General features: G+C 41.3%; 1 protein-coding gene across 2 annotated transcripts in view; it reads left to right on the top strand.

Moving 5' to 3' along the window:
• Positions 1 to 14,331, top strand: part of ccdc57 (coiled-coil domain containing 57) — a 97,778-nt gene that overhangs the window by 24,230 nt on the left and 59,217 nt on the right. For both annotated transcript variants that reach the window (XM_088070358.1, XM_088070359.1), the window contains 3 exons: positions 3,770 to 3,863; positions 5,822 to 5,923; positions 6,559 to 6,716. In XM_088070358.1, coding sequence (XP_087926484.1) covers positions 3,770 to 3,863; positions 5,822 to 5,923; positions 6,559 to 6,716 — 354 coding nt within the window. The remainder of the gene's footprint in view (positions 1 to 3,769; positions 3,864 to 5,821; positions 5,924 to 6,558; positions 6,717 to 14,331) is intronic.

Here is a 14,331-nt window from a genome sequence, read left to right on the forward strand (position 1 = left end):
GTGATACTGAAGTGAGGAATGTAAATCCAGTGCCAAGTCAAGAAGGAGTGAGGTTGACACAAACTTGTCATACAAGGTAAATTTTTCTTTCTTTAGCCAATGAGCTCTTTAGCAGTCAGCTGACATCTGACATCAGACATTTACTGATGGCTTCTGTTATTGTTTACTGATTCACAGTAAATATGCTTTGTTCTTTTCACATTCGAATGTTTTATTAATGTGCTAACTCTAGACTAACAGTCTTTTAGTTACCCTTTTTGAATGATGATGACAGACTACAGCTGTCTAATTTCACACAGGCACAGAACATACATGCTTGATGGCCATTGGCTTTAGTTTTTATGATGTGTTCATGTGCAACTTTTTGGCTGAGACACGGTGACGTGAGGCAGTGGGAGACTTTTGTCATTGCGAGTTCTCTAAGGTTGGTTTATAGTGTCTGGGCCTAAAAAGCACATAGTGTTTGGAGGCCTCAGCCATTGGGTCACAAACATATCGAGTCCCACTGTCAGAACATGTCTGGTACTGTTAGGGGCGAACTGGCTGAACTTAGTGGGGTGGTATGGCTCAATATATCATAATAATCATTCATCTTGAGAAGACACCAAAAAATTTCACAGCCATTACAAAAATAGAATAAGTGATTTGTTAGCGCAGATTGTAAAATGACAGAAGAAACAAAGTTTGGGATTCTTTTAAGGTGAAACAAAATAAAAAGTCTGTACAGCCCATCTATTGTGAAATCAGGCTAGCTCACGACAACAGCACAACATCAGTACCTTAGCATATCAGCATAAAGCATCCAGTCCACAAGGCGAACCCAAAACAAGTTAGCTCCATACTCATTTCCCATCAAAAGCCTGCCGGATGACATGAAATCTGGGATCCCCAGGCTGTAGATGAGCCCTGGGCAGCCAAACTCACTGTTCATCTGCACAATCTGCACACACTGTGGAGACCAACAGCTTATTGAAAATGGTCAGTTTCCCTTTTAATTACATTAATTAATATGGTGGCTAGTCTCTCCGCAGCGTTTAACTTTCTGTGTATTTTCATGAGCAAATCTTTCCTTACTCAAACCCCTTTCCCATTGCAAAAAAAACCCCCCACTAACTGGCTAACATCTGACGTAATGGGAAAGTCTAAAATTGGCTTTTATACTCATGTCAAATCAGTTTGCAGTCTGGCTTCGATTGGCTTTGATGGAAATACAACCACCAAGTGAAAGTGCCAATTTCAGCCCCTTTGCTAGAGAGATGCAATGGCAGGCAACCACAAATTACTGTATGTCTCAGTGCACTTTAGCAGTGTTCAAACATTCAAATTTAGCTGCAATGAGTTTGAAAGAGTGACTGAATACATAAGAGAAGAAAGAAACAACCACCATAACATTTTGACTGACCTCCATGCAGCTTGCAGCTTTCTACTGTTTACTTACCTGTTTCGCCTGCTTTTCCGTGACATTGAATGTGACAAAAAAGCAGAAACCACACACACACACACACACACACACACACACACACACACACACACACACACACACACACACAGAGGCATACCTGCAGGTTGCTGTTTACACAGCTCTGGTCAACTGGCAATGACAAAGAAGGCTCCAAGCAGAGCGGCTGTGCTTCACCGCTGCCAAGCGCCTTATTGTCTTATTCCTGAGGGCACCGCTGATGGGTGCAATGGGAGCAGAAGTTACAGTAAACTAGTTCATCGCATTGACTTTTTATGGATGCTAATCTCGGTGACTAACCACCAATTGAGGGTTTATCTAAAAATTCACCAAATACAGCTTTGTTTTTAACAGATATTTAACTAACATTAAATTATCATGTTCTAACATGTCCTTGCGGAGTTGTGGTTCCTGTTGATCTGTCTGAGTCTGTAATGCTACTTACACCCAGGCTAAGCTAAATATTTAGCTTCAACAACAGTGTTGAACATGCAGCCTGAACAGATTATTTCTGTCGTGTCATCCGTGCTCAGGACTCTGATGGCTGCATGCTTACCTATTAAACGATTAAATTTATAAGCTAGGGTCTTTCCCCAAGTGTGGTGGCGACAATGTGAAGTGTCAGGGCATTGTCCATAAGAGGTCATTTAGCCTATCATTGGTGGGCATTTGAGCCATGGTGTCAGACCCAAAATTTACTCCTGTGTCAGTGTTTTATTGGAGAAGTTTCGATGTGTCTTCAGGAGCTGCTGGATAAGGGTCTATCCTTGTCCATCATCAAGGTGTATTTGGTAACCTGTCATGATGGATTTGATGGGGTGACACTCGCTGCTCACCCTCTGGTCCTGTGTTTTTTAAAAGGAGTCTGTCTGCTGAGGCCAGCGATTAATTCCAGTGCCTTATGATAAAATTTAGGGATTTAGCCTTTCTGGTCTCCCATACGAATCTGTAGATATGAATTGTCTTTCATACAAGACCCCCTTTCGTTTGCTTCTGAGGAGCAAGTTGTTTTCTCTGTGTCTGGTGTGTGTGCTACACATCTACATAGACCAAACTTGAAGTGTGTGTTCATGTGACCAGCTGTTGGTTTGTTTTGCTAATCCAGCCAAGGGCAAAGCCCTGTCTGAACAGTGGCTATCCTCACTGGATTGTGGAGGCCATCTATCTGGTTTATAACAGCAAATAGGCCTTCCACTGCCTCAGTGTGAGGGTACATTCGACCAGGGGCAGGGGAATGTTGTTTGGGCTTTGTTAACAGTTTATTTGTCATATCTACAGTCCTTTATGGCATCCTATAAAAATCAGGGGTTGTCTACTAAGCCTACATGAAAAACATAAAAAGGTACTTTTTAGAGGAGAGTATCACCGTATCAGCAAACATTCTGCTGTTGCCTTTACACAGGTTAGACTAAGTGCTGGTTTCACTGGAAGTGTAGATGATTTCATGTAAAGTAGGTTGGAAAAACCTACTTTACATGAAATCAGATCTGATGCACTACACTAACATGTCAGTGCTGCTGTTGTAAGAAATAGTGTTCTATTTCTGAATTAATGAATATCTATTCATAATTTAATTTTCACTTTGAGAGCATGCTGATCTCTGCATCTGTGCCCAGAGAACATTTTGCTGTCCTGAGAGGTACATTGGTATGGTGGAACAGTATATTCAAACAGCACTCTGAATTAATGCTTGGAGTGAGCAAGAAATGCATATAGAAGTTTAAACCTGGTGTAACAACTAGGCTGTAGTGTTTCCACTTTGTTAAGGGGGTGTCATTTTTTTTTGTTTTTGTTTTTTTTTGTATTCTGTATTTTTGTATTCCACAATAACGAGAATCATGTCCTTTCCAACCTGAGTTTAACTCACTCAAGGGGTCAAACTTATACTCAACAAATATGAGAAAGCTAAATGTTGAGGCTAGTGGGTTGTGTTAGAGAGGTAGAATGACAGCCAATACAATATATGAGGCTGGTATGTGATCAAGGCATGCTTGTATTTTGCATGTGCTGTGGGTAGATAGACATATACTATTCTTTACCTTTTTGTTATTTCAAAGTAATATGTTAACATTTTTTTTAATGTTCTGCAGCAACCCTTTATTGACTTTTCCCAGTTGATTCTTTCTTTTGTGATGCCAAATGATGTTGGCACTGTAACTCAGAGGTCGAATGAGCCAGGCCAAGTTAGAGTGTTTGTGTGTTCTGTCTTAATGTGTGTGTGTGTGTGTGTGTGTGTGTGTGTGTGTGTGTGTGTGTGTGTGTGTGTGTGTGTGTTTGCCTGCCTGCCTGCCTGCGTGTGTGTGTGTACAGGCACATGTCTCTGTTTGGCTGGATGATAGCTCTGTGGCTGGAGAAATTCAATACAAAACAAGAGATGGAAGAAGAGCTGATCCTACAGAGACAGGTAAACACACACACACACTTTCATCCCTCTGAAGGTCTGAAGCTATTTTGGTCTGATATCTTTACAGAATGTGGACCACAGTGCTGTTCCATATTTTGTATTGTTTTATAATGGCCTCTGCTAGCTCCCTCCAAAGTAAAGAACATATCAATATGACTTGCACAGATGCACAGCTATGCCACAAAGCAACTCTAGACAGTAATATGCTCTGTCTTGTGTTACAGTCCCTTGCAGCTGGCTTTGTACAGTGGACAGCCTTTCAGTCGGTAGGACTGAAATAGCTAGTGGAGCTTACACAGGTGTGAGCAGGTGTTAAATAGAAAAGAATTAATCTTGTAGGCTAGTGCTGACTCTAGGAAGGAAATCTGCCTTGTCTTCAAAGACAAAAAGATTCATGACTCATTGTCTGTATTGTCTTTTAATTGTTCAGTATTTGTTAGTTCTTCCTTATAAATTCATTTTGACATGGTGCTGTAGCAAAATGTGAAACAAAGTATGCTAAATGTTTAAAGATGTCTGATTTTTTTGTTTTATCTGTATGATGCAACTTTGCAAATGAGGCAAAAAAAACAAAACAAAACAGATTCATCCAATGATAAAACTAAGACTCAGACCTAAAAAGACCAAAAAAACAAGGCGATTGAAAAGTGTGTCCTCTTCAGCATCTTCCCTATTGACTATTTTCACACACCTGCCTTAAATGACAGTCCTGAGATGCCAGTTCAGGTGATGCATTCAAGTCATTCTCTAAAAAAATGGGAAATTATAAAGATTTGCAAGAAATGGCTCTCACACCTACAGTAGATCGCAGTCAGCAAGCTCCCACTTTGGAGAAGCAGGCTGAAGTCCAAAATGTATGTTAGCCAACTAAAAAAGTCCCATCTAGATAAATTAAAACTAATTTACATGTATCCTATACTGAGGTTATTATTTACTTCTCAGATCATATACGCTTCTTTACTTGTCAGGCAGTGATTTCCAACAGGAAAACGAAACTGTTGTATCGCTGTCTTTAAAGCCAGACTCCATTGAGAAAATCAGAGATTTAACATGAACACAGAAGCTGCTGGTGTACCGCAGCCTCCATCAGTTAATTCATTTGTGATATTGTGCGACTTTCATGTTTTAAAGAGTTAGATAAGATTTACCAAAGTCACACAATAATACAAACTAACCAACTGATCAACGTAGCAATAGACCTGCAGCTCCTGTGTTCAGCAGGCTAAATTTAATTTTTTTTGTTAGCTTCTGTGTCAGACTCCAGCCTCCTTCTCCAAACTGGGGGCATGCTGACTGACATCTACTACTAGCTATGGTTAAGAACCCCATACAACCCCACATCAAAAAATCGAATTGTCTTTTCAAGAGTCTTTTTGAGTGTCTTTTTGGGAGAACATTATAACTACACAGGTGATTTCCCAAAACTATGTGAAGCTTTGAAGTGTTGTTTTAGCCTCGGTAGAGTCTGCTGATCGCCCTGTTCAGTGCTAGAAACTTAAGGTCATGATTTTGCTTCACTGGCAAATTGAAGACGGTAAATTTATTGTAACTCTATTGTAAATAATGTTTAGTTGGCAAATAGAATTGCTGTGTTAAGTGTCACACAGGAAGACTACACTTCTAATAAATTCTGACAATGAGGATTGTTACTTTTTCTTTTTGGCATCACACCATACCTTATCTTTCATTGCTTGGAAAAAAAATTAATAATGTTTATGCTACAGAGCAGTAATCTCTTCTTGATTTGTGTTGTAAAGTAAGAAGGTTGCCCTGTGTAGCAACCAAGCACAATTTGAATCGGTACTGCACACTACAAAATCCAAAGTGGGGGATAACGGGCTGAAATGTGCTAAGTGATGTTGTGCTTAGTAATAGAAGCTTAGTCTATATCTCATGATAAATGTATTAGTGTTAAATTCTACAGACAAAATCTCTAATCATCTTCCTCTGGCCAACAGGAAATCACAGCAGCTTTTGACAGTCAGCTCAGAAAGCAGAAGCATGAGTTCAACTTAAAAACAGATGAGATGTGTGCTGTGGTGTTGTCTCATGATCTCAAGGTGAGGAGAGTGAAAGAATCAATTAATGTTGTTCATAAATATGCGGTTGGTTGCTTAAGGTGGAGAGAAAATCTAGACACTTTTATACAACATATACTGCATGCAAAGTTGTTATGTTATCAAAAATGCACAGAGTAATGCTATTATATTTACATAATATTGTAGTAATCTCAATCTAAATAATATAAATAAATCATAACAGGAGATTACATGTTTGGTTTTCTTGTTGACCTCTAATCTAATCAGTTAGGGACGGCCCTGGCTCAGAATCTACAGTAGGTTATATTCTAATCAGAAGGTTAGAGGTTTGATCCCTGGCATCTCCTGTCAACATGTCAACCCCAGATTGCTCCCAGTGGCTGTTCCATTAATGTGTTAGTGTGTTTGAATGTTTTAAAACGCAGTAGCAGGTGGCACCTTGTATGGAAGCCTCGGTCACCAATGTGTGAATGTGTGTATGAATGGGTGAATGTAGCAAGTAGTGTGAAAGTGCTTTGAGTGGTTGAACGACTAGAAAAGCACTACAAAATGCTGGTCCATTTATCATTTAATCTTGCCATTGGTGGTCCATCATGTCTAATGTTGTCATCATAATTTGTTGCTGTGTGTTTGTGTGTATGTGTGTCCCTGTCCAGGTGAAGCTGTTGTCTCAAGAGACTGAAATTCACTGCCAGGCTAAGCATCAGGCTACAGAGGCTCTCAAAGCTTCGAAGGAGTTTTGTCAACAGATACAAACCCAGCTGCAATATAAAGACCAGGAGATGAAAGTTCTCACCGCTGTCAAGGACTACAAGTATGTGGCTTAAATGGGGAATGAGAATTTCCAGGCACCCCATGATTCAATCACGATTATAATTCAGAGGGCAATGATGCAATTATAAAACAATAATGGATGTATTACAATGCATCTTGATGCATAGTTTTTATTTCAATTGGTACAAGGTAGATATTTTTTTAAAACATAGTTTTAAAAATCTGTCTCTAAATTCTTCATCTTTGCTACATGCTTTGGCATCGAAGGATGAGTTGAGGAGTCTCACAGCCTGGGGAAAGAAGCTGCGCCGTAGTCTGGTGGTTCGGCAGCAGATACTTCTCTTTTTCAGATGGGAGCAGGGTGAGCAGGCTGTGGCTGGGGTAGCGGCTGTTTTTCAGTTTCCTTTGGGCTTTGTGCAGACACCTCACTTCACAGAGGTCACTGATGTTCTGTATATGGGAACCAGTGATGTTCTGGGCAGTTTTAATCACCCACTGTAGAGCCTTCCTGTCCTGGGCCATGCATGAACCATGCCAGTCTGTGATGTTTCCAGTCAGTATGCTTTCTATTGCTCCTCCATAGAAATTATCTTATTCTGGAATTTAGCCTTCCTAAGTTTCCGTAGGAAGTAGAGCCTTTTCTGTGCTTTTTTAACCTGGGTGGTGATGTGTGATGAGGTGTGTGTCTTTGCCCCCTTCTTTCTAAAATCAGCAATCAGCTCCTTGGTTTTACTGATGTTGAGTAGGTTGTTCTCTGTGCACCGCTCTGCAAGATTGTTGATTTCCTCCCAGTATGAACTCTCATCGTTGTTTGTAATACGGCCGTTGATGGTGGTGTCGTCCACATACTTCACATTGGAGTTCTCCTGATGTCTGGGAGTGCAGTCATGGGGGTACAAAGTGAACAAAGGGAGGCTGAGCACACAGCCCTGGAGGGCTCCGGTGTTGAGCACTAATCTAGATGAGATGTGACTGTCAATCTCTCTGGGATCTACATGTGAGAAAATCCAGTATCCAGTTGCAGAGTGTTGTACTGAAGCCCAAAGTGTTAAGTTTTCCAATCAGCTTCATGGGTAAGATTGTGTTTAATGCTGAGCTGAAAGCAAACAGCATCCTGATGTAGGTGTTCTTATTATCCAGGTGAGTGAAGACTGAGTGTAGAGCAGTAGATATGGCTATAGGTTACATGATTTAATTTTTTTTTTACTGTGTGACTTTTTGCTATTTTTAAAACATAGCATGCTATGTTTGTTACTTGATCCATAAACATACTTACTTGCATACAATTTGGCTTTTGTCAAGGTCCCTATTCCCTTCAAACTTATAACCAAATGCTGCCACTTACTCATTTTCAGCCAGCATGAAGCAGCTAAGCTAGCAGCAATGGCACCAGGTGTGGCTCTTCTGCTGAAACCAGTGTTAAAGAGGGTCAGCAGTCTTGAGGACCTGGCATGCCCTTCCCACACCTTTCACCTAAACTCTCAGGAGCTGCAGCCTTGCCTCAGCTCAACTCTCTTAAACTGAAGAGTACAGACAAGTACTCTTGTGCAGCCAACACAAGGTTTTGAACTAACTTTACAAGCAAAGGAGAACAAGACAAATAAGCACCAAACTGCTAATTCTGTCAGGACAGCAAAGACTGAATTGGGACCACATTCTTCTCAGCCGGGCTCATCTGCAGTGGACAACTACCAGCTAACACAAAGCAACACAAAGAAGTCTTGCTTCCATTCCTGGATTGGTAAAGAAGCAACTGGGCATAACATATGGACCACAGTGCAGGCTAAGCAAATCTGTTGAACTTTGTCAGTTGTGATTCAATGCTATTGAATAAGTAATTGTTGTGATCTGCTTGTAATTAGGCTATTGGGTATCTGAAGGGATTCCATATCTTACCTTGCCTGGGAACACCTTGGGGTCATCCAGATGGAGCTGGAAAGCGTTGCTAGGGAGAAGGACATATAGGGCCCTATATAGCCAATCTATGCGCATGGTCTGAAGCACATGGCGCAATGTGTTTAGGGTGTGCCAAAATCCATTTTGCTAGTTAAATGCTGGATAATCTGGGCACCAGTCATGGATGTGTTTTGGATGGAACATGAATTAACCAATCTGTGCATCAGCTCCCATTCCCTTTAAAAGCCAGGTGCACCAGGAATTGGCGGACTGCGGTCTAAATGATGGATTTGGCCAATGACAGATGTGAGAGGTTCTGCTGAAGAAACCGATCTGCTTGTGTGCGAGGTGAAGGCGCACAAGGAGATAATTTGTGGTAGCAGTACATATCCACCAAAAGCAGCTAAGGTAAAGCAGGCATTAGACGATGTGACGATGCAGGTTCCATCATTTTTTGGAATTTCTAGAACGGCCTTACAATGGAGAAAAGTGTACAGTGATGTGAGGAGGAGGGGTAAACAAAGCTCGCCACTCAGCGTAAAAATCAAGCAGAAACAAGAGGAGCAGCTGATCTGTCAGTGCGCTTGCTGCTGCTGGCATATTTGGGTTAACTGGCATCAGCACATGCAGTTCAGCCTCAAGCCTTCCTGCGTCCTGTAATGTGCCTTCATTTATGTCCAAGAGTCATCCATGACGCATATCAATGTTGTGCAACACTTAACATGCCACAAAGAATGCTCTGAATTTAAGGGGTGTACGGTAATGTTCCACCTGACTTATCCAAACATCTAAACCGCATGCATGCACATCTTGCTACCTGAATAAACTGCGGCTCAGAGGTAGAGTGGTTTGTTCTTTAATCAAAAGGTCAGCTGTTTAATCCCGGGCTCCTGTCTGTGTGAATGAGTGAATGTGACATGTCCTGTGAAAGTGCTTTGAGTGGTCGAAAGACTAGAAAAGCGCTATACAAGTACTGTTCATTTACCATTACCATTTGCCTTTGACTTCAGACTCGCTTTTATTTGATCAATGGCACATTTGCTTTCTATTGCCTCAAAATAGCAACCCACCAACAGTGCACCTGACCACACCTCACTTTAAGACAGACACGCCCAGGGGCACACTGATGATACTAGCAATGACACTTGCGCTGCGCCATGCACTGCCTTGTGCCAAGCAGAAGATAGAGCACTCAGAGTGCTTTGCTCAGCCTGCTGTCACTGCGACCCTGTGTCAGATAATTGGACAACAATAGAGGGGGGTACAGTTATTAGTTTACTTACTAATCAGAGTTCCAAATTGATAGTTCCTGAGAGTGATTTCATTGATTGGCTTGCATTTTTCCCTTTTCTGGAATGGTGCCCCATGAGTTGATTTAATGTAAATTAAGTCACATTATTTAACATAATAACTATTTATATAATATATTTATAATTATTTATTATTTCTGATAGTCATTTTGATACTTTCAACCATTTCTAACACTTTTTGTGGCAGAGCCTCAACAGGTGACACCACCACCAAGATCCATTATTGTATTTCTGGATTTCAGTGTTAAACAGTACTGTAACAGACATTGAAACAAAGAGACATCCAGCTCCAGAGCAAGAGGGAGCATTTCAACCAGGACTACTCCCCTGATTTGCAAAGAAAAAGGAAGCGAGTCCAAGAGGTGATAAAAAAACTGAAAAAGAACATCAGAGCCCACTCACCATACCCTGCCCAACTTACCCCGGATTTCCACCGCTCGCATGTGCATTGCGTTACGGCTCCGCTGCGGTTTTGCTCCGTGCTTCATCATCTGTCAATCCCCACTGGTTGCTTTTTCAGTCCGGCACGGCGCACACCGCTAGACCAGCTGTAGTTGCGAGACTGAGGAGTTCTCATGGTCATTACAGAATCACGCGCAGTATATCAGTACAGAAGAAAAACTCCATTCAGTCCGTGGATTAAATATCGTGATGTCGATTCACTCCCATAACTCCAAATAAATTGCTCCTCACCATTTTCTTTTTATGGTTGTCCTTATAAAAGGATGTGTGGTGTCATAAATAATTTTGTGGTTTTCAACCTCCATAATTAACTTCTCTTCCCTGTGTTGCTAGTAATGACCTCCGAAAACCTCTGACCTGTTGACTCCAGGCCTGGATCCGCTCATTTTGGCGTTTTATTGATGTAGTTAAGTGAGATACGATCAGACATAAACACAGAGTGTTTTATTCTGAAAATTAAGCAGATGTTTCAATGTTGTATCGCTGTTGTCTGATTTCCTGTCTGCTCTGTGTTAAATTCGGCCAAATTTATGTGGATTGATCTGGCGTCTGGCAAAAATAGGAGGCTTGCAGATCATATACGCAAGCCTCCTATTTTTGCCAGACGCCAGATTAGATCAGACTGCCGGAGCTGGGATGGAGTCGATCCGCAACGCAGCGGAGCTGGTGGAAATTCACACATAGACTATAGTGCAATCTATTTGCTCCGTCTGCTGTGATGGAGCGGAGCTGGAACACACATGTATTTGGTGGAAATCCGGCTTTAAACTTTTCCATCACATACGAGTAAGAATTGAATGGAAAATGGAAAAGCATTTGGAACGCTTTTTTAGTCGTGCAATCTCTCAAAGTTCTTCTACACTACTTGTCACATTCACTCATTCACACGTACACTGGTGACAAAGGTTACTGTACAAGGTGACACCTTCTTCTCAGTTATTAAACATTCATACACATTTACAAACAAATGACATGGCTTGGGAGCAATTTTGGGCTCAGTATCTTGTCCTATTATACTTTGACATGTTGACTAGAGGAACCAGTGATCCAACTGCGATCCTTCCGATTGGAGGACAACCCGCTCTACCACCTGTGAAGGGGGACTTAAAGTAATGAATAGCCCGCTATAAGAGTTCAAATGGAAATCAAAAACAAGGTACTTTAGTCTGCCTTCCATTGTATCAAAATATGATGGCAGTAGCACAAATTTTTGCTGGAGGGTTTGTAAACAGGCTCGAAATCACACGTTTTTTGGGATTGTCCCAAATTTAAGTCATACAGGAAGGAGAATGATACAAAGATATTGGCCATTTTGGATATTGGCTTACCATTAGAGCCCTTGTATTTTATTTTAGGAGCAATCCCTGATGGAGCTATGAATAAGAGCAAGGTTCACTTGCTGCATATCCTAATTGGTGACAAAAAAAGTGATAATTCTTTCTTGGGTCAAACCACTGCCCCCCACCCTGCCTCAATGGCAAGACAGTATAATGACAGTGTACTTAGTGGAAAAATAACAGCAAAACTCCATTTAAAGAGATACGTTTAAGATTGCCAAAGAGAGAAGGTGCTGTACTGATTTCATTGTGAATTTGGCCAAAACCAATAACGGTTACTTTTAATGCATTTTTTCATTGTATTGTATTAATTAACTTTGTGGAGACACCTTTTTATGTTGATGAAAATGTTGCCATGATATTTTTTAGTATGTTTCTTGATATTTTTGTTGTATATTTATTTACCTAACTGTGGATAGTTCTTTTTTACCTATTTCCTGACAAAGTAGTGATGTAAAATTCAAATATTGAATAAACATTTTGTTTAAAAAAAGAAATTTTGACTTCCGGTGACGCCATGTTCGAAGTCGCAGCATAACAGTTGAGCTCCGTCCCTACAAATAATTTAACCCTAACAAAAGAACTAAAAACTTGGCAGAATCGCGGAACTCAGGATGACATCGTCTACTAGACACAAAGGTACAAGTAAGCAGGAGCTGCAGAAGGATAAAAGTGATAATTTGAAGCAGCTAACAATTCAAGCATCCAGTGGTGCACTTGAAGCTAACACACAGGGCCAAGAATCCAAAATACTAGCTGAGCTAGAGAAGCTAAGGAAAGAAAATCTGGAAGGTCATTAAACCAGGTTGTCATGACAAAGCTGGAAAACTCCATGCAAGAACTGAAGGTGAAATGACAAAACTTGAGAAACGAACCACACGGAGCGGAGGGCCGTGTGCTTAATCACGGAAGGCATGGCGAGGAGAGACATGAGAGAGGCGCTCGGTACTTGTTGCTCAGGGAAATGGATTTAACGGCTAGGTGTGAAGATCTGCAGAACAGATCAGAAGGAATAACCTGAGAATTTCACGGGTACCTGAAGGAAGTGAAGGAGGATGTTAAAACCTTCATGAAGGAACTGATTCAGTCGGCTCTTCAGCGGCGCCCGAGAATATACAAATAGAGAGAGCCCACGGTCCTTGGCAGCCAACCGAAGAACCCACTGCCAGTCCAAGGTCCATAATTGTTAAATTGTGGATTACTCAGTGAAGGAAGCTATTCTGAGACAAGCATGGGGCCAAGGCAGACTTTCTATAAGGCAGGTCAAATTTACTTGATCATGATTACTCCCGGAGACTTCAAAAAAGAGGCGTAATCGGGATGTAATCAAACAACTAAAACAGAAAAACATTAGAGCCAAAGTGTATCTACCCAGGCACCTAAAACCAGTCACGGAGACTGGTGAGAAGACCTACCGGCAACACAGAAGCCTTCCCGATGCTACAGGGCCTCGGCATCCAGGTCAGGGTGGATGAGCGAGAACAGGTGGAAAGAAGAGCTGGAGCTACAGATGGAAGCGCCAGCAGAGGAGGAGAGCCAAGCGGTGCTATCCAGGTCAGATCGTCACCCTCCTCGGTGGGCGGGTGACAATAAATCGCCAAGTTTTTTTTTTTTCTTTTATAGAGTGCAAACGATTAAAGTTGGAAGGAAAAAAAAAAAAACAAAACAATGTTGATGAGCGAACTTAGACTAAACTTAAAGTTGCAGCACTGCCTGCATATGGAGCTGCAGCGATCGTCCCACCGACAGACGATAGCAGCCCGACACTGTAATGTGAATCCCACAGAGGTAGTCACCACCCTCTGCCCAGATTACATCAGGACTGGTTCTTTTCAGGCTTGAAAAGGTAACAGGAAAAATCAGAAATCCCAGTTGGAACATGGGAGTTTACTGATACTGTATTTGTTCTATGTTTTCTATATTGTTAAGCTGACCTTGAGACTAGTTTTGGGCCATTGTCATTTCACTGCATACCTGTTTTATCTGACTTTATGTATATGTGGATAACAACGAGATAGAGCACATCAACAAATACAAAACACTTCTTTATGGATAGTCTAAACTTTGTCAGTTACAATGTTAAAGGTATAAATAATCCAATTAAGAGGAAAAAAATATTCAGCCAACTTAAAAAAAAATGCACTGTTCAATAGCAATGATCCAGGAGAGCCATTTGTCAGAAAAGAACATTTTAAAACTGAAAAGGGAATGGGTGGACCAAGTCTATAGCTCCTCATTTAAAATGGGAAGAAAAGAGGTTGTCATCCTTATAAATAAATCAGTCTACTTTAACCATGAAAAAACAATAGTTGACAGGGAAGGCAGATATGTGATGGTTACAGGGACAGCTGGAGGTACGAAAATTACAATGCTTAATCTTTACGCCCCAAATGAAGATTGTCCAAAGTTTTTTAAGATAGTGGCATCCCTTTTGGCAGATAAAGCAGAGGGAATTTTACTGATAGGGGGAGATTTCAACTGCATTCTGAAACACAATCTAGATAGACTCCCACAAGGAACGCACTCTATATCAAAGAAATCGGCTGCTCTCCTTGCAATGATGGATGCTCTAGGCCTGGTGGATGTCTGGCGCAACCTGCACCCTAGGGAGAAAGACTTCACCTTCATGTCTCAGGTGCATGGCAGTTAC

This window comes from Plectropomus leopardus, chromosome 19 (genome assembly GCF_026936395.1).
Source record: "Plectropomus leopardus strain MGB_pleo_1.0 chromosome 19, ASM2693639v1, whole genome shotgun sequence".
Taxonomy (NCBI): Eukaryota; Metazoa; Chordata; class Actinopteri; order Perciformes; family Serranidae; genus Plectropomus; species Plectropomus leopardus.